The sequence below is a fragment of the Podarcis muralis genome, chromosome 3, assembly GCF_964188315.1.
Source record: "Podarcis muralis chromosome 3, rPodMur119.hap1.1, whole genome shotgun sequence".
NCBI lineage: Eukaryota > Metazoa > Chordata > Lepidosauria > Squamata > Lacertidae > Podarcis > Podarcis muralis.
The window spans coordinates 119388168-119413185 of record NC_135657.1 but is presented as its reverse complement, the minus strand read 5'-3'; the positions used below and the strand labels follow the sequence as shown (position 1 = coordinate 119413185).

At 42.3% G+C, this 25018-nt stretch overlaps 1 protein-coding gene across 9 annotated transcripts in view; it reads right to left on the bottom strand.

The window, feature by feature from the left end:
* Window positions 1-5643: 5643 nt before the first annotated feature.
* The window catches only part of EHBP1 (EH domain binding protein 1), a 277994-nt gene continuing 258619 nt past the window's right edge, over window positions 5644-25018 (bottom strand). For all 9 annotated transcript variants that reach the window (XM_028721911.2, XM_077926576.1, XM_077926573.1 and 6 more), the window contains 4 exons: window positions 17921-18020; window positions 14758-14831; window positions 7070-7184; window positions 5644-6706 (listed from right to left, as the gene is read on the bottom strand). In XM_028721911.2, coding sequence (XP_028577744.2) covers window positions 6616-6706; window positions 7070-7184; window positions 14758-14831; window positions 17921-18020 — 380 coding nt within the window. In that variant the 3' untranslated portion in view covers window positions 5644-6615. The remainder of the gene's footprint in view (window positions 6707-7069; window positions 7185-14757; window positions 14832-17920; window positions 18021-25018) is intronic.

Sequence of the window (25018 nt, the reverse complement as noted above, 5' to 3'; positions counted from 1 at the left end):
CCAGCCCGGCCCGGCCGCGCGCGCAGCAGCCCCAGCCCCAGCCCCGCGCCTCCTGGCCGGGCTCCCTCCCTCGGGGCTCCGCGCTGGACTCCGGCTCCCTCCGCCGGGGACTCCCCTCGAAGGCCGGCCGGGGGGGGGGGGGCGGAGGCGCGCAGGGCCGCAGGGGACTTGCCGCGCCCCCTCGCCGCGCACTTGCCGGGCGGCCGGAGGATGCCCTCTCCCCGGGGCGCCCCCTTCCGCCCTCCGCTCCCAGGCGCCCTTCTCCCCTTCGTCGCCTCCTTTAGATCCGAGCCGCGCTGCTCTTCCGCAAAAGAAAGTTTGCTGCGCCGGATCTCGGGCGCTTCGACAGCGCGCAGGTCCCATTCATTGCGGATTTCCCGCGAGGGGGACTCAGCCGGACTCCGGAGTGCCCAGTTTGGCCCCTGACCGGGCCAGATGGACCCCTCTTTCCCGCTCTCAATTCGGGGAAGGCAAAGGAGGTCCAAGTGGGTGTGTAGTTAAACCAGTAGACGCCTCGATACATACATCTCCACGGATTACTTCGGTTCTCTAATTCCACAGGGCAAAAGTCGAAGTAGCAGCAATTCTAGTACAGGCTGCGGTGGGGGGGGGGGAAGTGTGCGCCAGTCCCCCCCCCCGCCCATTTTTGTGCCGTATGGATCCCACCAGTGACCTGCGCGCCCCTTTGCTTGGGCTTCTCCAATCTGCGCGTCGCGCGGCTGCTGGAAACCTGTTGCCGGCCAGTTGGCAGGCGGGCTGCGCGCAGCTGCCTCCGAAGTCCGTCTCTCGGGGACCCGGGAGGCGTCTCTCGGACTTGGTAAGGAAGTGTCTGAGGCCGAGGAGGACAACTTTAATAAAACATAATCCGAAGTGAGCTCCGAGTCTAAGTGTATTTGTGGAACAGTAAGTGCCCGCGAAATAAAGTAAATTTGCTCCCAACGACCTTTTGCTAAGAGTGTTACACAAAAGTTCAAAGGGCGTCAGTGGGTCCTCCTGCCAAGTAAGTTTCCTGAGGATGCGGACATAAGCATAAACGTTGTTAAAATGCGCAGATGGCAGCCCAGATTAGTTATATCTATACCTACTCTATATCATATTCTACAGCGCATTTCAGTTGTTAGTCGCCAGCCTGCATACGCGCATCCATCCACAACACCCACCTTCTAAGCGCAGAGAGTGCGCGCCACGTCGAGGGTATCTAGTTCATCATCATAAATATTAATAGACACGAATCCTTTACAAAGAATTATTTCTTCCCCCTTTTTAAGGAGAGAAGTTTTAATAGAAAAAAAACTTCTGAACATACAAAGAGTAAAGTGAAAAGGAATTATAATCATCATCATGCTTTTTTCAAAGGGGAAAGAAACCCTCGGAATCAACTGGTTGCTAACAAACTGAATGAAAGCGAGGTCAGGAAGGGATTGGTGGCCGCCGCTTCAAAGTGAGGGTCCTCTAACCCGCTGCCCCCGCTCCGCTTTCCCCTTTTTCCGTGAGACACTTTCCCTTTGGAGTCCCAATGAAACACGGTAACAGAATATGAGGGAAGCACACTGTTTCTTTAACTGCTTCTCAAAGGATCCGGGAGATCTTCTTAGGACCTTTAATAAGGCTTTGGTGCGGTCCTTTTGTTGATCTCTCAAAATCAACTCCTTCTAATTGAAGCTGGAGCTGAAAGCGAGCTAATGTTCAAAGGGAGTGACCGCCACAGTCCTGGCGAAATTACATTTTTCCCCCATTGAGGGGGACATCTAATCAAAGTGGACTGGCGGAGAGGCGAAAGAGAGGGAGAGAGGGAGAAAAATGAGGTTTACAAGATCCTTCTATAGCCCACAAAAGTCAGCGACACGGGCACTTCTCCTCAGAACAAAAGCCGCCGCAGCCCATTCACAAAAAGTAGAAAGATGGGGCAGGCAAAAGAGGGGGGGGGGGAGAGGAGTGGAAGCGGGGAGTTCTCGCTGGGACCAGTACCTTGGCCAAAGTATGGGAGACCATTATCCACGGGGGACCTCCGAGCTTTGTGGGGGCTCTTTTCTTCTTTAGTGTCAGTCTCCAGAAATAGCCCCATCAGTGGATTATGGAACGGAGTCAGAATAGGGGTCCTTCTGCTCACCCCTCCTCAAAATTCAGAATTAGCTTTAATCTCCCCTTTCCCTCTGTAATAAAGCAGATTGTGCGGGTGTGTGTGTGCTGTTTTGTTGTGTAGGGATCCTGATGCTGAGCCGGGCAGGCAGATTCCTCAGAAACGTGTTCCTTTGGCCTCCTCTGGCAGCCGCCTGCCTCCGTCTCCAGCTTCGGATGATGCGATCAAGTCTAGTGAAAAGCTCAGAGTATCAAGTAGCACTAAACCCCTACGCCTTACTTCTCTCTCTCTCTCTCTTTCTGTGTTTCCCCCCTCCCTCCCCCTGTAATAAGAGTATTTGTCTAATCCCAAATTGCAGGCGAATTTCCTTAATGCTCAGCCCATAAAACCCATGGATTAAGGGCAGGAGAGGGGGGCACGAGCAACTCTCAGAGCCGGAATGAAGCCAGGGAGACACGGACACAAAAAAGTTTAGTATGTGGCGGGGGAGACGCGGAAGATGCGGGTCTCGCTGTTTTTCCTCTCTCTCTCCTGCAAACCTTCAGGTGCGGAGAGACTAAACCGGCAGCGGTCGCAGACTCGCAGGAGGAAGCCAAGGCGATCTTGGCCGCAGGTTCGGGGCGCGCAGAAAGGCGGCCTAAGGCTCTTTGCCTCTTTCTCGAGACACCCGCTTGGAAAGAACTTCTCCAGTCGGGCGCTGCTCCCCCGCCCCCCCGGCCTGGTCGGCACCTTTGGGGAAGCAGCTGGCGTCGAGCAGGGGCTCCCACTCAGGTGGCCCTAACTTGGCAGGCGCAGGTAAGGGAAGGGAAGGCGCCGCAGCGAGACGAGAGGGGGGGGCAACAGAGGCGTGAGAGCTGGAGATGATGGTCGCCGCCGTCCTGTGGTGGGTGGGGTGATCGTGCATTTTGGAGACAAAGGGTCCCCAGGCGAGGGGGAAAGGGACACACATCCATCCATCTCTCTCTCTCGCCTCGCTCAGCAGCCAGCCTGCCTCTTGCGCGCAACTCTGCATTTCCAAAGTTCAGCTCCCTTTTTACGCGCTAGGTGTTCCCTGCTGCTTTGGTGTTCGTTTTGTTTGGATGCAAACGCCTACTAGTTATAGCTCCGGGAAAGAGGCAGGAGCCTCTCTCCTAAGCAAGAGGTTTTCTCGTGAGCGAAGGGTTTCCTAGATAACCAATGACTAGAGTTTTAGAATGGACTCCGGATGGTGGAGAGCTCTCCCCGCTCTTCGAAGGAAAATCCGGGGAGGCGCCCTCCCTTCCCTTCGGCAGTCCAGCCGCTTGAAAGAGAAGGAAGTGGCTGTGAGTCCCGGCAGGAGGGCCCAGAGCCGGGGCGAAATAAGCCCCCCAATGCTGGAGGGGCCACACCAAAGCTGAGCCCGAAAGTTACCTGGAAGCAAAGTTCCAGGGAGTCTGTGGCACTTCCTTCTCCAAAGGATTGCTTTTCAGGGACTTGTGGGGCTGTGCAAAATTCGTAGCTCGCTTTCCTCTCATCTCCCTCCCTCCCAGGGTATCTAGAAAAAGTTTTCCCAAGTGTGAATTTCGAAGAGAAGCCAACGCCAAACGCCAGCAGTTAATAAGCAGAGCCTCTTCCGAGGAGAGTTAGGGGTTCAGTAAAGAACCCCCGTTTGTGCCAACCCCGCCCTTTCCCTTCAGCCCTGGAAAGCCTCACCAAGCAAACCCCATTATCCGGGGGCCCCTTTCAGCTTGGCCAGGGACAGGCCTGGCTCCCGGGGTCAGCTGAGTTTCCAGCCGGGTCCCTGCCCGCGCCTTCCTGCCCGCGCACTTTCACCACCCTCGCCAGAAATCCCTCCCGCCCTTCGACTGGTCCGACGCGCAGTCCGGCGAGAGAGGCCAGGAAACCCAGGCAGCGCCCCAGGGCCGGGAGAGGAGCTCACCGCCCAGCCCCGCAAAGGAGCCCTTTCCCCAAGAGCCCGAGCGGGCGTCGGGCTTCCAGGCGCCCATCCTGACCTGGAGGCTGCGGGCCGAGCCCGCTTTGGGCGCCGCCGGAGGAGCCGCGCGGCAGGGATGCGACCAAAGAGGAAGGTCGCAAGCGGAGCAGATTGCTGGCCGCAAATTAATAAATTCTAACCTGACTCTCGCAAAGCACCAAAGCGAATTAACCTGCATTATGACAAACAAGGAAAAAGGTCTCCCCCTTCTCTCTCCCTCTCGGCCCAAATTAGCCGCGGCTTTTAAAGGCAGACGATGGACTTTGTTAGCTTTGCAGGATGGCAAGGAAAAAGGCTTGGGGAGGGAGGCGGGAGAGAAGGATTGTGGGAGAAAGAGAGACTTGGAAAGGGGGAGGAGAGACGGGAACCGAGGGAGGGTGGAGGGGAGGACAGGAGGGAGAGATTCTGGCCCGAATTTCATCCAGTAGTCGGCGAAGATAAGAGGTTTAATTCATTTAGCATATGAACGCCCTCAGAAAGCGATTCCCATTATGGATACATCCAAAGGCACAAGGCGCAGGTCCCTCGTATTTACACTGGCACTTGTTATCATTTAACCGGATTATTCACGATGTGGATTTTGTAACATATCGGGGATTCTCCTTGTGCCGCTTTCTGTTTTGCCTCCCTCCCAGTACAAGACCCTGAGCTGGATCCGAGAAGGGCTCTCTCTCTCTCTCTCTCTCTCTCTCTCTCTCTCTCTCTCTCTCTCTCTCTCTCTCTCTCTCTCTCCTTCTTCTTCTCCATCTCCCCTCCCACCGCTGCCCAAGGAGTTTGCATTGGTTGGATCACCTAGGCTTCTCAGGAAGAGCAGAAACAACAAGAACCCCGTTTGTGAGGCCTGCTAGTAACTTTTCCCCACAGCAAAATTTATTATTAAACAATATTTTTAAAAAGCACAGCACAGTTTATACAATTACTTGTTAAGCAAACTCAGCTCAGATTGAAATGGCACAACCTGCCTTTTATCTTATTTGAAAATGTTAATAAAGTGCCTCCAACCTCTCCAGAGAGAAAATCCCAGCTCCTTAGGCAAAACTCTTGTCCACCTTAATCACAGCTATCCTGCGATCACCTCCCTGAATTCCATGTAGAGGCAGTAAAAAATGCAGGAGGCTGCATTGCCCATCTGGTTAATTAGGTTAAAACGTGGGGCTGACACAAACTTTAAACAACAGCTTAGTAGAGCTGTTCGAAGGCAATGCTACGGCAAATATTTGTATATGAAACACCAACATAGAAAACATTGGTGCAACAGTATCGGAGCCAGAAAACTTGAAAAACAAAACATGCCCCCACCTCAATTTGTTCCTATTTTTCAGTCAACGTTCGTCAGAAAGCTAAACATAAACTATGTAAAAGTAGATTTACAGTTCAATCCTACACTCAGAATGAAACCAGACTGTGTGACTTACTCCCAAGTAAATGTGCATAGTATTGCGGCCTTATTTAGTTTTGCACAGATGTTATGTCTAAAAATAATAGCTATGAAGTTATGCCATAAAAACATTCATGAGAAATATCAAGATGATTATTATTATTATTATTATTATTATTATTATTATTATTATTATTTAAAAAAAGGTTTTGTAAGAAAAGGAGACCACCAGAGTTATGGTAAGAAAGATCCAGCTTTATTGAAAATTTATACATAACTCAGTATTGTAATAAATAAATGTAACAGTTTCCACAAAAATGAGTGGGATGCTAGTGAAGGATATATTAACTTGCAAGGGAATTTTGCAGATAATGGCAAGACAGGCCCCCGATGGATACACAATAAATATTAACAGCATTGTGGAGCCAGAATGCAGAGGTTGAACAAAATGAAGAGAAGGGAGCTAAACTAAGAGGTAAATAAATAATTAATAAAAATGGAATTGCCTCTAAAGATGATTTTTTTTGTAAACTGATCACACTTCAGTCGGTCTCATCATTACAATCACTTATTCAGATCACAAGGCTTTTGAAAGGTATAGGTTAAAAAACCTTCTCTCTGAGCACATCAAAAAGTCTTAAATTTATAATTAAAATAAAAATGTGAAACTGCTGCTGAAATAAACATTGGTAAATATAGCGCATCGTAATAAATGGTCTGAGTATAATCTAGCTAAACAATTTTAGGTAGCATATTAAGTATTACACACAACAGGACTGGATGAAATCTTTCAAAATTATTTTTGTCTTCTCCCCCTCTGCAGTATTATTACATAAAAGAATGTATTTGAAAGTTATTTCAACAAAAGATTAAAAAGCCAGGGTGTCTCCCCTTCTTAAACAACCCAGGTGTTGCCACAACATTTGAATGCAGACTTATTTAAAAACATGTAAAATTTTTGTCTAAGTCTGCAAGTAAATCAGGGAGAAAGGTGATTTTGAAGGAATATTGCTTGAATCGGAACATGTGGGGTGAGGGAATAAGAAAACAATTTGGGGTAAAGCTGGTCTAGTCAAATGGAAGGTTTAAGCATTTTCTGAAGTTTATTATTTGAGATTTTGTCTTTTTAGTCTTGTGTCAGTATTTCCAAAATGTAAGAAGGGTTAAGCTATAAAAGACAACAGTATCTTGCCCCATGAAAGCTAGTCACTGAAGGAGACATTTCTCTTCTTTCTTGGCCATCTTTCCTTTGTTTTGCTCTAAGGTCCTTTCCAAATGCTCATCTTCCTCTTCGGCCCTGGGAAACCAAACACAATTGTCATCAGTTTCCCTAATAAAGCTCTACTTCACACGTCAATGCAATAGGTATTGCACAGAACCTTCCAGAAATTCAAGTCCCAACTACTATTCACTTAAGGGACCCTGGGCAGTGGGAAAGGGAAGGGAGGGCTTGCCATCTGACTGGATGGGTAGGAGCTAAGAGGACAGTCATTACTGGAACCTAGGACTGCACAGAATTTCTACAAACTGAAGTGCTTTAGCACTGGATTGTTGACTTTTCTTCAAAGTTTCCTTTCTTGAATGGTATGAGATGAAACAAGGCTAGCATGCAGGAAAAGCACACTCCCGTTAGAGATGTTGGCCAAGATACAAAACTTACTGTTTTTCTTGAGCATCTAAATCTCTGACCAGTGCATCACGTTTATTGACAAGAATAACAAGCTCATCCAGCAAAAGCTGCTCTCTCCTCTTCTGGGCTTCGGTCTTTTGCCAGTCTGAAAAGAAAAGAAAGAAATCCAGAACTGCGTGCTTTGAAAGCTTAACTTACGTATGATCTAAACAAATCAGTGCCAGATCATTGGCCTCCACAATAAAGCCTCTTCCTTTGTAGGGACCAATAAGGGTCATTTCATTTCACATTCCTGTGGATTTGTGTAACTTTAAACTGCCGAGACTCTCAGTTGATGACTTCAGGTTATAGCTTGATGGGGAAGGGTGGGAAGATGGATAAATCGGACCCAATAATTTTATGTTTTCCAACATTAGAGTCTAGGGCATATTAAAAAATGTTCCAATTGTATGAAAACACACTAGTGTGGAGTGAATGGAATCAATTTTCTAGCTCCCAGTTTTAAATTAGGAAACTTGATGATTTGCCTTTATCATGATTTTGCATATCAGTTTGTCTAGGCAAAAAAACCCCCAACCCATACAGTGTGTGCATATGTATGTATGTATGTATGTATGTATGTAGGAATCATACAGGAAAAAATTACAGGAATTGAAACAGGAAAAAATACAGACAAAAAGCCAGCTAAAGCAAATAGAAAAACACTTTTCTTAATCTCACTGTAACCTACTCTCCCCTCCAAATAGCCTATTCTTTGCTAATTTCTTTCTTGCTACATCTTAGCTGTTGGAAATGTCTCACACTGGGCACCAGATGCTTCAGAATAACTTTAAAAGTGAGTATCAGATAATCAGCATTTTTCTTTGAGGTAAAAACACATCTGCTAGACAGTATTACACAGCTTCTTCCATAGTTGTTCAGACTGTTTGGCAGCTTGCGTAATAGCTGAATCTTAGGCCTTTATCTAGGAAACAATTCCAAATTTGGTTGTTGTTGAAGTTTTTTTTTAAAAAGGTGGAGTACAGATCTACACTCATTTCTTTCACTTCTTCAGTTTTGCTTTAGTTTGTTATTCAAAGCTGCTGCAGAAAGAGGGAGGCTCTCTCATACAGGTATTTCCTTTTGGTGTTGTATTGTCTCTTACTTTTTATAAGGCAGTGTTTCATTAAAAAGGGCACATTTAACACTGGAGCCCTCCTCAAGCTCTGAACCAACTGCTCTCCAGGCCAGACTGCAAGGGCCTGCACCTGTCAATCAACCTCCAGTCTGCCCCGCCTCCCTCATTAGGAAGGTAAACAATGAAAAGAAGGAGAAATAGATGATGAAGGAGATAGCAGAACAAATGAGAGGGAAACAGGACACTGGCTTTAAAAGAAAACTCCATCACTTCTGACTCATGTGGTGTCCTCTCCTCAATCAACTTTCTAAAAAACAACAACCAACAACACAAAAAACCAGAGGCAAGACAGTGCAACCCTTTTGGATTTCTCTCTCCTCTCTCCATTGCCCTGGGCAATCATGTTAAAACTCACATGGCTGGTGCTTATTCAGATAAACCTAACAATGCACACCAATGGTTACCATGTGAATCTTCACAAACCACACAAGAATGTGCTGGTTCAAATCCCCCTGACCCCCCTCCAAAGCAAAATTTATTCAAGGCAGCAAACTGTTCAGAAGCTTTATGAAAGCAAGTGGTGCTAGAGTGAATTCAGTCTTGTATTTACAAATTAAAAATTAGATGCAGGCTTATCCAATAAAGGTTAGAACAGCAGTAAAAAGCCATTCCTTAAATTGCCTCCCCAATATACACAGTATATGCAGACTAACAGTGACATAGAGGAAATATACTCCCTCACACACAGCTGCAGAAAACAACAAATCTATCTGTAAAAACTACATCCTGGACACTGTGTTTACATGAGAGGACTCCAACAAAGTTTTCAGCATATTTTTGTTGTTGCCACTACTGTATTTATTTAATAACAGCATTTACAGGCTGCCCAGTAGCAGATGATTTCTACTAGTAATGATATACCTACATGTCAACAACAATAGTTAGCACCAAAAGTCTGAAAGGCACCAACTCCCTCTGCTTTCAAAAATATGCCTAATTTCTTAGCTGTTCATAATTTGTTGAGATCTTACACTTGAATGCATGTATTCAGAGTGGCAAAATAAAGCAAAAGCACGTGTCATTTATGGCTTAAATATAACAATTCTCCAAAAACGATACGATAAAATTCTCTAAGAGTCCCAAACATATTGTTTGAAATAAATTTCGTTTTATAGGGCAAATGATCCCATGATACTTGGGCTGCAACCCTACACACACTTAGTAAGGCGTGAGCCCTATTGAACTCAGTGGGATTTCTAAATCCACATGCACAGGATTGTACTGCTAAGGTTTGCTAATTAAAATAGTAAACAACCAGACATGAATGCTCATTCCTATTTCCAAAATTTAAAAAGTCAAGAAACTTAACCACTATTATATGTAGGAGCAGCCTTACTTATATCAGTTCATGTGAAGGCTATTTAATGTAGTGCAAGTAGATATACGTATTGGCCAACAAAGTCCTCTAGTCCTCAATCTTTTTTTATTCTGGTCTAGTCTGTGAATAATAATGGCAGTAATCCTTCTGATTACGTTTTCTATTATACCCAAAGATTCAAAATAAAAGAAGACTGTAAGTTCTGTTGTTTCCAATGGGACTTTTTAAAAAAGTAAAAGCTACGAATCACAGCCTCCAGTAACTTTTGCTCCTACCTAAACACATTTATTAGGAAATAGTTGAACTCATTTAGTCTTGGAGTGCTCCAGTTACACGTTCTGAAGTTTGGAAATTAAAGAAAATCATTCACTGCACCACCTGACCACAGCAAGCAAGCAAACCCATATGAAGCTTGTTCTGTAAAGTAAGTTAAGATTTAGTTAAATTCAAAAAGCAGACCAGTCTCCACAAAGGAAATGGTTTTTGAAACTTAGAGCAGTTTGTTATATGCTGCAGACACCAGCCATTTAAAGAAAGAAACAGCCACCAAAATTTTCACTGGGTGAAAGCAAGCTGCTTAGAGTTATTTGGAGCCTAATATGCTGACATCCTTATATGGTGAACAAAAGCAAGATGCATAGAAATTATATTAATCACAGGCTTTTTCTTAACAAAAAAACTTTCTCTGGTCCTTTATTATCTGCAGCTCAGCTAGACCCAACACGCATTACTTTGTTAAGAAATGGTTTTAGAGCTGCCATTCTAAGGAAGTTCCCTTGAAATCAATGTGATTACTCCCATAAGCATGGGTTTAAGGACCAGTATATAGATTGGCTTAAATCTAAGTACTGGGGAACATTGTTTCTTCTGTCACTGGCAAAAACAAATTTTTAAAGAAGGATATAGATTTCAAAATTTTATACAGAATAAAAACCTGCAAAAACTAAAGTATGCAGGGCTTCTTTTTCTGAATCAGTTACTATTTATTTTCCTTAAAAGGAGATAATTAGTTTGGGAAAAGAAAACACACATTGGTATTCTAGCAGAAATATACTCCAGTATATTGAAAATGACCGAAGTTCTATAATAAAAATCCCTTAAATCTTGTCACTATAAAATAAGCCTTGCAACTTTTGATGAAAATTAACACTCGTTTTGTAAAGAGCACATTGGGGGATTGCAGTCAAAGCCTTATCTTTAGTTCCAGTCAACTAGCAATCCTGAAAGAGTTTGCATCATCATCAGAGGAAGCCATTTGATAGGATTCTACTGCTGAACCTAATCAATCTATGGAATACTGTGGCAGCGCCGTGTAACAAAGCTAAAATAGATTTACAAATGGGGTTTTAGGGGATAAGCTCCTCCACAGGATTACATATTGATTTTAAATATAAAAGCTTATCATATAAACCATAACTACAAAAATAGTGAACCTATGCATAAATCCTTTTAAGAAGAGCACCCACTTCAAACTCGAAGCCAAGAATGAATCAAGATGTACACATTTCTAAAGGAGATCTATTTGTTGGGTAGAAAAATGAACACACGCCACTCCTAAGGTGTGTAAAACATGAACTTCAGCTGTTCTAAGGAGGCATTAAATTTTAACAAGTGGCGCAATGCATGCAAGAAGGTGGCTGGAACCCAAAGCTCCTCAATACTCAGCTGGTGACTACTCTATGTTTATACTTTGTTTTCATGAGACAGCCTTATTCTGCATTGGTTTTCGGGTCCCTTTAGCTTTACAATAAGATATTTGAGGGGGCTAGCCAGTCAACCTCACAGAGCTATTTTGGTGATTAAAAATGGGGTGAGGGGTGGGGGGGAATAAACAGTTTCACCAGCACTAGGTACCTCCGTTGCTAGGATTGGGGCTGAGATTTATCTGCCCCCCCCCAATATTTTATTCAAGTTGGTGCTCCTGATCATCAAGAAATATGTGCTGTCGTTTTCTTTCAACACGTAACCAGATTATATGTTGACCTGTGGCTTATGCTGGGATGGCAGTACTGCTTGTAAAAATAAGAATATATGGCCAAAAGAAAACCAGAATGTGGTTGGTCAGGCCTGTATTCTGTGTGAAAAGCTTCAACACCCCAAAATGATGTTCTATTGCAAACGTCTCCATTTTAATCACTGGCTTACAGGTTCACTGAGACTGCAATCCTATGTACACTCACTTGGAAGTAAGCCACAACTGGATTCAATGGGGTTGTGTGATTCTGTGTGACGGGAGGTGGTTTAAGACTGTGAATGCATCCCACACAAACCAAACCTGTCCTTGGATATACATCTGATTATATCTGCCATTCAGATAAGTTTCCATCTATATCCATAGAGTGGGGTGCAAAATTCCATGGAAATAAGGCATTCCCTGCCTCCAGTGTTTCTCTCTGTTAGTTGTGTTACAGTGTTGAATGAAGAAAACATGTAATCAGCATCTCAGGAATTGCTAAGACTTGTTTCAGTTTAGGGTGAAATGCACCAAAAGCACAAAGTTGCGCAGCTGCCTCTCTCCTTACACTCTACCCCAGTCCCACAGAAAGCAAACTCCTTGGGACCGTGGGGGCTTCGGTCCCCACAATAAAATATTTGAGGGGGCCAGGCCTCCACAAAGTTGATGGGCATTCCCATTCAAATGGTGTATGTGCACAGTGTCATTTGATCAATTATGCGGGCTTACCTGGGCCCCCACAATATTTTATTCAAGTTGCCCTGTCCCTCGGATCAATGGATGAAACCACCTGTTGATGGCGCCACATGCCATGGCAATAAAGCATGCTGTGACTTGAGCAGGTGCTTTTAGTGCTGTGGCACCAGTTCTCTGAAATTTCTTCCCTTAGAAGTGAAACAAGCCCCAATTTTGTGGTTTCAATGTTTGTTGAAGATGTTGCTTAAAATTAGTATATTTTATTTCTGGAGTTTCAAATTCTTGTTGGCTTTTTTGTTTTAACACTGTTAAAACACCTGTGTTGTATTTTATATTCTATTTATGTATCTAACTTTTTATATTGGTTTAATGTTTAATTGTACAGTACTGTGTTTCATATTTTTATATTTTATTGTCAGGTAGAGTTGGTTTTTACTCATCACTTTATGGAGAAGTGCCTCAAAAAGTGGGGTATGCCGTTTAAAAGAAAAAATATAAAAATAGTGTATGGAGTGATAAGCCAAACCATGGCTTAGCGTGAGTGAGTAAGCAAGCAAGCAAGCAGGCAGATACTCCAGTCCTACTGCTTCTTTGCTGCCTGGAGCCATGGTTTGGCTTAGCTTCAAACAAACTATGAGCTGCAGACAAGGTTTGTTCTTGGCTTACTGCTTATGGTTTGTTTGTTTGTTTGTTTGTTTTGTGTGTGTGTGTTTTTTTTGGGGGGGAGTACAAATCAGATATAATGCTAAATCATAGCTTAGTTCTGGGGATCATGGCAGCAGCAGAACTGGAGGATGAGCAAAGTGGCTGCAATTTTTGAAGGGACCACCTTTGTTTATGCTTGTGCAACTGGGCCAATGTTACATTTATGCTGCAGATGGACAACCCACTTAATATATTCAGAACAGCACCATTAACCTGTTAAACTAGATCAGGGGCCAGCAACCTAAGGCCCATGGGCCACAACCGGCCCACAGGGGTTATCGGCCCCCGAACCGAGCCGCCCTCTTGGCAAGTCCTCGCGCGCTGCGCTAAACTGACACAGCGCGGCATGGGGACTCACTTCTGCAGTGCCAGAAATCGTGTCTGTGTAGATGCAGACACCGGAAATCGCAGGTGCGCCCACTCACGCGCCCCCACCCACAATCCAGCCCACGGAGGGGGCTCCGCGGCAGTGAACTGGGCCAGGCAAGGTAAGGCTTGCTGACCCCTGAAATAAATGAAACATAACTAAGAGTAACTTAAGAGGATCTTGGTGGCAGAAGGGGAGTGGGTAACTTTGAGAATCTAGCAGTTTAATATAATTAACATTTAAATGTTAAGGCATAAACAACAACACTATTCAACTTTTGAAAAGCCCTCCAGATGTTGTTGCTGATGTCATTATTAATACCAATTATTGTAATGATGTCTCTAGTACATATTTTTAAAAAGAAAAATATGTTTTGCTGTTTTCAGGCCTGCATAAACCTGCTTCATGTCCTTCAAAAGCTAACTCAGTGTTACTTCACACTTTTACTTAAGAAGCCCCCAAACTTCAAAGACTTAGAAGTCTCCCAAAAGACACCTTCTAGATGCCTGGGCCCAAAGTTTTATTTTCTTTTGAACATTTTGTTATTGTTGCTGTCAAATCCCTCTTTAAAAAGCAATAAACATGTTATGGGTTTATATTTTTTTCAGGATTCCTGTAATTCTTGAGTTTTGTCAAAAAGCTACAAAGAGGTGGATTAGAAAGCTACCTGACACCTCACGCCTTTTCCTCCCAAACTCATGCTTTCAGTGATGTCTCTAAACTAATTAGAATTGATTCATTATGGATCAGGTACCTTATCAGGTGAAGAAAGAAATTACCATGGACAGTCAAAGGGTTAAGAGGTCAATACAGAATAGCAAAATCAATTTGCATTGATTAGACAAAAGGTCCATTTTACAGAGCCCAGAGGATTAACTTTTAAGCAAACATCTTTGAACTGTAAAGGCAGAATATGTGGCTGAAAACTATAAGTAGAACAGCTTTATAAAGAAACCTAGCATATTTAAATAACAAAATAAGGTAAAGCAGTAGTTTAACCTATCTGGATGTTTACTTTTATTATAAATCATCCTTTGGATTATTGTACAGCATTAGGAAGAGGAGACCATTGTTTATCCCTTATGTCAATCTGCTCATGAGTATTCATTCCAGTGAAGTGAGTGGCTGCTTAGAAAGATACAGAGAATCAAGAAAATATACGTGCAAAGGGTTGCACTAATGCTGTCATTTTCTCTGAAAAAAATGTTTTACTTGACATGTGCATGATATTTTTATAATGAAGATGGGTGGGGTCTATTTTTTCTATGGAAGTTGCGAACAAATATTTAAAATGTAAAAATAATTAATCCGATGTGTCATTTCTTCTATTTTTGCACTGAGGCAAAACGAGTGCTGTGTGTCAGAGCTTATGCTACTTAAAGAAATAAATAAATGAAAAGTTCCAAATTGATCTAGAAGGGGTCACACAGCATTTTTGGTTTGCATCTAAAAGCAGAATACTTTCACAGACAGAAGCCTAAACATTCAAAACATTTCTTACCTTCAATGGCAAGCATTGCTCTCAGCTCCCTGTTCAACAGTTCGTACCGCCTCTCTAGGTCATGCTCCTTTTCCCTAGGCAAGTTGCAAAAGTTCATCAATATGTTAATTACTAAATCATTAAACGTTTAAAAGAACCTTTAATTTACATTGATTTTTTGGACTCAGTTAGGACTATAGGTTTAAGCTACTCTAAATAAATGATACACGAGAACAAAGGATTAAGAAGTAGCATTGCTGGATGAACGTTCAGCAAAAGGCCTGGATGGTGCTGAGGAGGCTGGGTCTCCTTGTGGGTCGCTGGGCAAGTGAAGCAGAGCAGGAAAATCCTGGGTGCATTCCTAAGGTGGTCTGAGGAGCAGGGGAGAGCTCGATCCCTACATTTAAGGGACAAGCTGACTTCCCTCCAGCGGTTCTCAACCTGTGGGTCCCCAGATGTTGCTGGACTACAACTCCCATCTTCCCTGAGCCCTGGCCTTGCTAGCTAGGGGTGATGGGAGTTGTAGTTCAACAACATCTGGGGACCCACAGGTTGAGAAAGGCTGCAACTCTGTTTGCAGCAGCCCCCACCCTCACTCCCTCCCCGTGTGCTTCAGGGTTGCCACTAGGGGGCCAGGCAGGAATTTTCCCCAGTCTGCATTTTGGATCACAGGTTGGTTTTTTGTCTACTTCACAATGAATATTTTATTTATTTGTTTATTGAATTTATATACCGCCCTATACCCGGAGGTATCAGGGTGGTTCACAGGACAAAATCAAAAAATAAAATCACAATATATATAATCAAACAACAACAACAACCCAATAGCAGGACAGAATACTAGATGGACTGCTGTGTTGTTTAATTAGGCTAATCTTCTGGGTTTGGTCATTTTTGGCAGTTTAGGTGAGGGAAAAGAAATAGTTTGGTTTAGCCTGGTGACATCCTTTAGGCACCTTTCAGTTGATGGACTGGCTCCAAGGCTCACTTATCAGACTCTGCAGTTTAGAGGGCAAGACTCCCTTATCCACCTGGGATTCTGCGGTCCTAGAGGGTGGGGACTAGGGAGCCATGTCCTAATTCAGAGCTTTCCAAAGTGTGTGCCGCGACATGTTAGTGTGTCGGCTGCAATGTGTAGGTGTGTCCTTCTGGATCTGGAAAGGGGTTAGTTTAACCTCTGGTTTGCTAGTAAAACTGAATTACTGTGTTGTGAAATGATGCATGTCTAAAATGTGTGTCACAGCATTAAAAGTTTGGAAAGCTCTGTAGGCAAGGGTAAGTCGTCCAATGGCTATAGTTATACAGTTACGGTAGTTTCCGCCCCACAGTCATCCTCCTCTGCTAATTTCAATTTAAGGTCTAAATAAAAGCAGCCTGTTCAACCCTAGCTTATGTGTCCGCCTCTTCATTTGCCTATAGGGATGCAGGTCCATTTACTTTAAAGGATTTTCTTCTACTCTCGAACATCATTGCTCCATAGGACATAATACGTTGTCTTCAGAGTTAACAGATGAATGGGGGCATTAGATGTAAAATAATACGCTGAAGTAGAAGGAACCACGTATATTAATACTCAGGGTTCAAATGTGGAATTGGGTTCACCAGATGTGGTTCTGCAGCCTTCTACCACTGAATGCTTTGTCCTCAGAGAAGAGTGGTCCACTTATTCTGCAGCCACAGGCAATCTGGCTGCATATCTGTCTGTAAGGAGCAAGGCTTCTGGGCCAGAGGGTGGTCTCAGCACCACTCTTTTTAGAAATAAGTAAGTTAATATTGACAGTAAACAATAAATACTGAAGAACTGTAGAAAGTGTCATAATAGCCCTGGCAACCTCAAAGACAAATGCCAAAAGGAGCAATCTACATAATACTGCTCTACAGCAATACACATTTATTCCTACGCGCCTTGAACAGGATCCATACTCAGTGGAATGTGCATCTGGAAACCATCAACCTTTCCTTATTTCTGAAAGGGTCTCAGAAATCTTCAGAATGGGATTGCTCTCCCTTGCCTGTGGTGACATAGCTTCATCTGAAGTTCACTAAAGTCTTCTTCCACTCCTTATCCCTGGTCAGCTATTGGGTCAAGGCCCATTGTCCCTTTTTTAATGCCATCCAGAGGCAGTGGTATTGGGTGCTAGGCAGTTCAGCTCAGCTCAGTTCAGATGATCATTTGGACCATGATTATGAAGCTGAGAAAAAGTGTTGGGGCTGAGTGTTCCTCCTTAGCCCTAGATCATATACTGGCTTGTTAACTGACAGTTGCCTGCTTTGGACATAGTGCAGAACTTTTTGGGGAAACTAAGATGCAAAGTGGGAAAGAAGGAACAGTTTGTCCCATGCTGTTTTTTTGTGCCTGCACAACTATCCAGACCAAAGCAGGATATGTGCCTGTTGTGAGAACAGAAGATACCTGGGAGCCACAACCAGAGAGAGAAGGCAATATTGGGCTGGCTGGAAATATTTGATATAGGATGGTTTCTTATATTCTTTCTTATATTCTTTGTAATGTGTGAACAGAAACTTTATGTTTACCTCTCAGCCACATTCCCTGCACTAGCCTGAATAGACTGTTTCTGCATCTGGCAGAGGCTAGATAAAAAGGCCCACTTCAGAGATTACAAGGAAGGACAGAAGATGCAAGTCACTTGCACTCCTTGCTCCCTGAAGCCATTTCTAAAAAGCACACTTTCCCAGATTTTCACATTTCTAGCACGCAATTTAATTTAAGTGCATGTCATTTGCATATTACTCTAATGCAATTTATTCATTAGCTCTCAGTAACATAAAAAAATAGGAAATTTATCTGCCGTCCATTGTCCCCTCCCCTCTTTTTCCACACACCATAATCCTATTGATTCAGCCTATAGGTGATACTGCACAAGTGATACTACACAGTGTTATTCTGCTTGTAAGTAGTTTCCCCCTTCAATTCAGTGGTGATCTGTGTGTGAATTACATCCGGGTCTCTAACATGCAAAGGCATCTGTAAATCTTTTGATTAAGGCTGAATATGCAGGTCCTGGAACCATTCATTTTCATGTTCTAAATTTAGGATCAGGCCATTACGCTTACAAAATTGTGTGCTTCAAAAGTTTCTGACTGAAATGCTGGAAAATCTGTTGTCCTACAGAAAGAAAGCAGAAAGGTTCAACAGTTTTGGCCAATCAGTATATATACTCACAGCAGGGAGAGTTGATTCATCCTCCTTATTAAGGCATTCTTCTTATTGACCAACATGAACCATTCTTGCATCATAGCTTCTTCTTCCTCAGTGTTTCTCCCTGTTTTAAAAACACATACAAACTTACGCAAGAAGATTAACACAGAGATAAACCTGAACTTTTTCTCTCATAGGTTATCTAGATGATAACAACACTATAAATATGAAATACATATTTATAGATTTCTGGGGAGGGGGATGCAATATAGTTGTTAGTGCCCAAAGAGCCATGAGCAGCCTGACACACATGCACAAGGACCTCTTAATGTCCTTTGCTCTGCAGTGCTCCACAAGCCCTCAAGAGCTGCTCTCAAAGCCAGAGAGGGCATACTGCTGGAGGGGGAAACGGTCTCCGTGCACATGCAACAGACCTCTTGGTTCTGGCTCAGAGGTGAACATTGTTTTCAAAAGCTATTGCGGATGTTACTTTTCCAAGAAAAAATCTGCCAAACCCAAGTGTCAAAATGGTCAGAGATTAGTCTAATGGGAGAAGCATTAATACTCAATATACTAATAAGCCTCCCAGAAGCCTTTGTGTTATTCTAATCAATTTAAGTTTTTATCTGATTTTTTATGTGTAGAAAATTCAAAATCAGAGTTCAGAGTCACTTGTGAAAACAAAGGCATGCTAAGTCTTCAACCTGGTTTGAGGCAGTTCTAACTGACAAGTATAAATTATTTCCTCACTTCTATAAAACTCACCCAATCATTCTTACATGCAAATGTATGCCTACAATGAACTTTTAGTGTACTAGAGGTGATATTTTTACCATCCTAATTTTAGTTTTGAGAATGCTTGCAACATGGTGGAAATGGTTGTAGTAAATAATGATAAATAAATAACTGTGTTTAACAGAGAAATCCTAGTGAAATGAGATTTACTCTTAGGTCAGATTGTACAGGATTATTGTCTATGGTATGTCACACATATGATTTTTAAGTGCTTGTGAAATAGCCCAGCATTAATATTCACACTGCAGACTGCAATGAAGACTGAGAGAACAGTGGCTTATCTAAAACTATCTAATGACCTGAACCCAGCACTCTCTACCACAAGTTCTTAATCATGACATTCATCAAGATTGTTTTGGTTGGAATTTTGCAATCTAAACATGTGGAACTCAAAACTCCCAAAGTAATTTGCCAACAGATTTCTCTTTTGTAACAGAATGATGAGGTAACAGAAGTGGGAGGTAAGCACTTGAGTAGGAATCCTTTAACAAGCACATATAGAAAGTGGTGATGTCACACTGCTTCTCTGAACAGGCATGAAGGTGGCAAAAGCCTATGTGGAAACCGATTTTTAAGTTGTACCTGTATATTGGCAAAAATGACTTTTATTATTAGTGTTTTTTAATAAAAAAAAACCAACACCACATGTTTATTTTAAATTAACTACAATTCAAAATAAATTCATTTTACTGTGAAATATTTAAGGGCTTCACAACTTCATAATAGCTGAAGCTGGTAAAACCTGTGTGGTGGCCTTATTCCATTACGGAGGAGAAGTGGGGTCCAGTTGGACCAGTGAAGAGTCACTGTATGAAGGATTTCCCGCAGGAGTTTCCTTCTCCTATTGCACAAGGTGGGGGTGAATGTACGAAATTCACACATGATTGCTGACAGTCCCAGTTAAATTATGTGAATGGTAAAAACTAAGATGTACTTCCCCAGTTTGGGGATATATGCAAATCAATACTGACAAGGACGTAAAGGTGCCTGCTAATATTCACTGGTGCATCTCCAATTTTGGGGAAGTGGGATGCTCACAGAATTAATTGACTAATTCATTTGGGTTGTCCTAACACTGAATGCCAACAGTCAGCAAAATTTGGAAGTGCTTTGTAACATCTGTACTAGATTAGCAAGAGAAATGTCTTGGACTTCTCAACAGTCCTTAACCTATTGTAACATATGTAGTTCTCAAGATTAAAATGGAAGGAGACAAAATAGCTAATCAAGTTTTAAGACTCCTTCTATAATTAAAATTCATGTGCCGCAAAAGTATGTTGGCTAGTTATAAATAATTGTTCTGGGTTACTTATTCTTCCTTTGATATTGACTCACTCTGTGATCTCGTAGACGAATCTCTCTCTGTATCTCAGCTTCCCATCTGAAGTGTAACATTTTGACACTTGTGCAAGTGCTAATTGATGTTTACTATGTGTCCTGCAATCATCTAATGAAATGTGTTATATAAAAGTAGCTATATGCATTTGACACAGTTCTCCCTCAATAAAAGCTAAAACCAATGTATGACAAAAATTATTTGCTCTGAGACCAAATATTTTCCACATTTACCTTTGCTCCACAATGTATATTTGGACACAGTAGGCTGGAATGCAGTTGATTCCATTGCTACACTACAACCAGCTTTGGGAAGGAGGCATGAGGGCTCCAGCATCCCGTCACAGACCTCCTCCCCAAATCATGGGAAGTTTCTGCCCAGCTTAGAGAGGGAAGCGCGTTGCTGACGTGAGCAATATCAGGATGTCAGGTCCCCACCTTGCCCTCGCAAGCTGCTGCCCCTGACCCTAACTGTTCCCCTACTAAAAATTTTGCCACACGCCACCGGCATCCTGTACTCGCAGTGGCCAACCAGAGGCAAAGCACCTCGGATACTGGTGATATAACATAGCCATTGTGCTATGATAGCCTTCTTCTGCATGAATTTGTCTAACCCCCTTCCAAGTTGGTGACCATCACTACACTTTGTGATAATCAACTCCATTTGAAGTGTGAAGAAGTATCTCCTTTGTCCTCAATTTTTCAGCGTTTAGCTTCAATGGATGACTCTAAGCTTCAGTATTATGATAGAGAAAAACTATTCACTTCTTCTACATTTTGCATAAACTTAAGCTTTCCCCCCTCAAACGGAAAAGCCCCAAATATTGTAACCTTCTTTATAGATAAATTGCTCCAGCCCCATTATTATTTTGGTAGCTCTTTTCTGCACACCTTTCCTATCTCTACAATATCCTTTTTTGAGGTGCAGCAATTAGAATTGTACACAGTTATGAAACAGGTTTCTATAATGGCATTATGGTGCTGGCAGCTTTATTTTCAATTCTTTCCCCTAATGATCCCTAACATGGAATAGCAGTAGAAAAGGCACCAGAGGTGTGGGAGAGTAGAGAGGAGGGATAATGGTGGGGGAGATGGCCAAAGAATGGGACTAAAGCAGTATGTGGAAGGGCAGGGCAGTCAGCATCAACGGAGACACGAAAGGGGGAGAGGAAGCAGGCAGAAGAATGGAGGATAGATCAGAGCATTCTAGCATATTAATATGTCAACTTTCAAACCTGTTACTACACATGTACAAAGTGCCACTGTCTTCTCACTAAAAGCCAGCAATTATTCTCAGCACATTGAATGACAGCTTCCATGTCTAGCTAGGTTTTCCACACAAGACTGACTCCATAACTCTTATTTAGAAATTAAGACGTACAACATGACATAAATTTTTGAATTCATGCAATGTTCACACCTACATATCCCATTGCCCAGAAACTAAACAAACACACAAAAACTTTTAAAATGTGAGAAATGCTTGCTTTCAGTTGCATACAGTTTTCCTCCACTCAGAAATCAATTTAACTTTTCATTTTCCAAAACACATCCTTTTCTAAATTGAAAGAACAAAGTATTCTAATCAATAGACAAAATAATGATGATTGTTTCATTTGAGCCATGGCACATCGGAGCATAGCAGAATGTATTTGCAATGCATGATGGTTCAGTTCTGAAAATGTGAAGTGATAATCTCTGCTTGTATGCAGAGTATATCATTCCAGTGAGTAATCAGCACCTGCTATGTCTGAGATTACAGAGAATATCTTCCAGATTTGGGGAGGGATGGGGAGTCAAGTCAATGTGATATCTAGAGAGGCTCATATACAAAACTTTTTATTTTAGAAATTTACTGACAAGCTCACAAAAAAGCAAGGAAATAAGAAACTCCCTTACACTCCCCACCCACAAAGAATCTCTCTTCCCAAGACACACAGACTAATTACTAGGGTAAGAGAGCTGGGGGGGGGGAATCACATCTGGCAACCAAAGTGACCCTTTGGTTTCAGATAGTACATGAATAGATGAGTCTAAAAAGCCCGGGACACAAATTTTCACGCCCCTCTAGCGGCTATGGCAGCTCATTTACTAGAACTAATGTATTTAGCGTTAACTCTGAAAGTGTACACTCGATTCTGACCAAGCTAAGCCTTCTGATGTATATTTTGCTCTAGAAATGCTCTTAAAAAACCTGTGGAATTGCAGGTGGTTCAGATGAACATGCCCTGCCACTCCCCTCAGCTGCAGCTTTTGAGTGATGCAGGGAAATAGTTAATGCAGTTTGCTGCAACACGTACGCCTGGCACCTACCATTTCAGAGTACTGCAGTTCTCTGAAAGGTGGAGCCCTATCTGATCTTTTCATTGAGCAACCACAGGTCCTTACTGAGGAAGGTAGACAGCTAATGGTTGCTGCAGATGTGTAACCCAACCCATGAACTTGACACCTAGGCTTCTGTCACCTATTAAGGTCTGATGGACGATTTTTGCTCAATCACTTTGTTCAGGGGAGTGGATTTGTCAACTTGTAATTGTTTTTAGACCTGATGACCTGGAACTGAAATTTGAAGAGCAGTCCAACAGAGACCTGTTGGGATAATTTCTACTTTAGAAGCCTTCTGGAGATAGCAGAGGGGGAATATGTCACAATTTATTGTAGATGAGTTAGTTACTCTGAATTTAGGCACCTGTTCTCTACTATGGACATTCAGAGGGCTCATAGGATCTTGGGTTCAGGAGGCTGCATATGAATCGCTCCCAGGAATACAGTGTTTAGGTCTGAATGCTACTGGCAAAAATAGCAGTTTTTTAAAAGCTAAAAATCAGAAGCTAAAATGTGACAAAACCACCCTGGAGGGGTTCTAATACATCTGTCCCAAGACTCTGAGCAGGAGGTGTGCTTTCTGCCCTTATACAGCAGCAGTGAAGGCAGCTGGATTGCCTTAGCGGTGGGGGAGTCCCAATTAAATTAATAGTGTTTCCTGAAGTGGGTGATACCGCCCCCTGGGGGGTGCTGGAACAATCGGGGGGGGGGGAGCAGCCTCAGGTGCAATTGGGGAGCATTGAATAAAAATAAAGAGGGTGGAAGCATAAAGAAAAAAGCAATAGTTTTGGACTGAGCTTAGTTGTGCAGTGCAGAGAGCTGATTGGCCAGAGAAAAAGTGAGAGACAGAAATGTCTCTAAGTTCAACTGGAAGGATAATGAGTGTGGGTCATCCCATATCAAGTGATCCAACTTTTTTACCTCATGTCACCCAATTTTCTTAATATTTTATACACTTGTTGAATGATCAAAACTAAGTTTAAATATAAAATTTTAGCTTTTTATCTCATCCCGTTTTTTAGTTATGAGGGTTTGAAATATCAAAAAATAAATAAATGACAATTTGGCCTTGTCAGACTACACAAAAAACCTTAAAAGCTCAGCCCAGCATTGAGATACGTCAAAACTAAAAATACCAATCTCTTCAGAACTTAATGGGTTTTAATATATGTCACAAGATGAACTTACTTTAAATTTAAAATAAAAGTTGCAAAATTTAAATTTTTAAAAAGTGATAAAAAATTAATATGATTTTAAAAATTCAAAAAAATGTATTGATTGTTTAACATTTCTAAGATCCACATGCAAAATTTCATCTTGGTATCTCAGTGGGATCACATTGGAAAAAAATATTTTGTACATGTCTGCCTTATTGGGTTCTATTTAGGATAAATGGGTCTTCTTGGAGTAAAATATAAGAGAAGAAACAAGACTTCAAACTATAATATCAGTTACTTCAGGAATTTCTTTAGAAAGTTATGCAATTAAAAGGTATTTGTAAAGCTAGTCAGCTTTTCTTCTAAAAACATGTTCCAAAGTAGAGTGATAGCTTGCTGTAGCATTATAGAATTAACGCTTTGAAATAATTATTGTTAGTACTTCATTTCATGAACATTACAACAAAATACATATCAAACAAAATTATGGAAAAAACCTTACACAATGAAATGGGTCTGAAAACATTTCTTCTTTCATTATTTATACTTTACACCAAACGGTTTTCAGCACTTGTTGCATACAACGTTTCATTTATTGACAAAGTGTAAGTGCGGCCAGTTGCAGTTCTTGGGTTGACCCTTGTTAGAGCTTGTGCTCGCCCTCAGTTAAGTACATCCTGACTAGATGGGTAAACAAATGATGATACTGGGCCTGGCGGGTGTAAGGAGGTCACAGTTGCTTCTTCACTTTCATAGTCCATAGGTCAACCACCATGTTTTATTCCCAGGTCACATACCCAGTTATCTCAGCCATATCTAGAGATTTTGTACCTCCTTTAGTGTCAAACTTCTCACTCTCATTGCTAAAGGAGTACACCTCGGTCACAATTCCTGTTGGACTGGGTGTAGATGGAACAAAGCAATGAAATCCTTGTGTTCCCTTGATTACTTTCACTCTTTCTAAGTGGTGTTTTAGGAACATTTCTTCTTTTCTGTACTCCTCATTTGTTGAGAATAAGAACTAGATAGAAGGGATGTTATCTTGGCACCAGTTAAAAACCTCCAGCAGTGTCAGTTTTGTTTGATACGTATTTTGTTGTATTGTTCATGAAATGAAGTTTTAACAATAATTCTTTCAAAGCGTTAATTCTATATTGCAACAACAAGCTATCACTCAATATGCTGACACAATTGACAGGTGTCAGTGTAGACTTTGGTCACTTTGATTGCTTCATTCATTTTACAGTGGTAATTACCTCAGTCTCTCTTCACCTGGTACCATGATTTTGCTTACATTCTTTCTCCCTGGTTTATTCCCAGCACCTCTGGACTTTATTTCAGTTGCTAGAAGTTTGTGTCTCACATGGTAAACAGACTTCAGAGGAAGGCAGTTTTGATCTGAAACTCAACTGTCAATTTTTGCAGAGACAGAAAAGAGTGCTCTATAATCATGAGGAATATTCTTTCCAGGATTCTTGGCAGATGGCCAATTTATACAGCCACATAATGG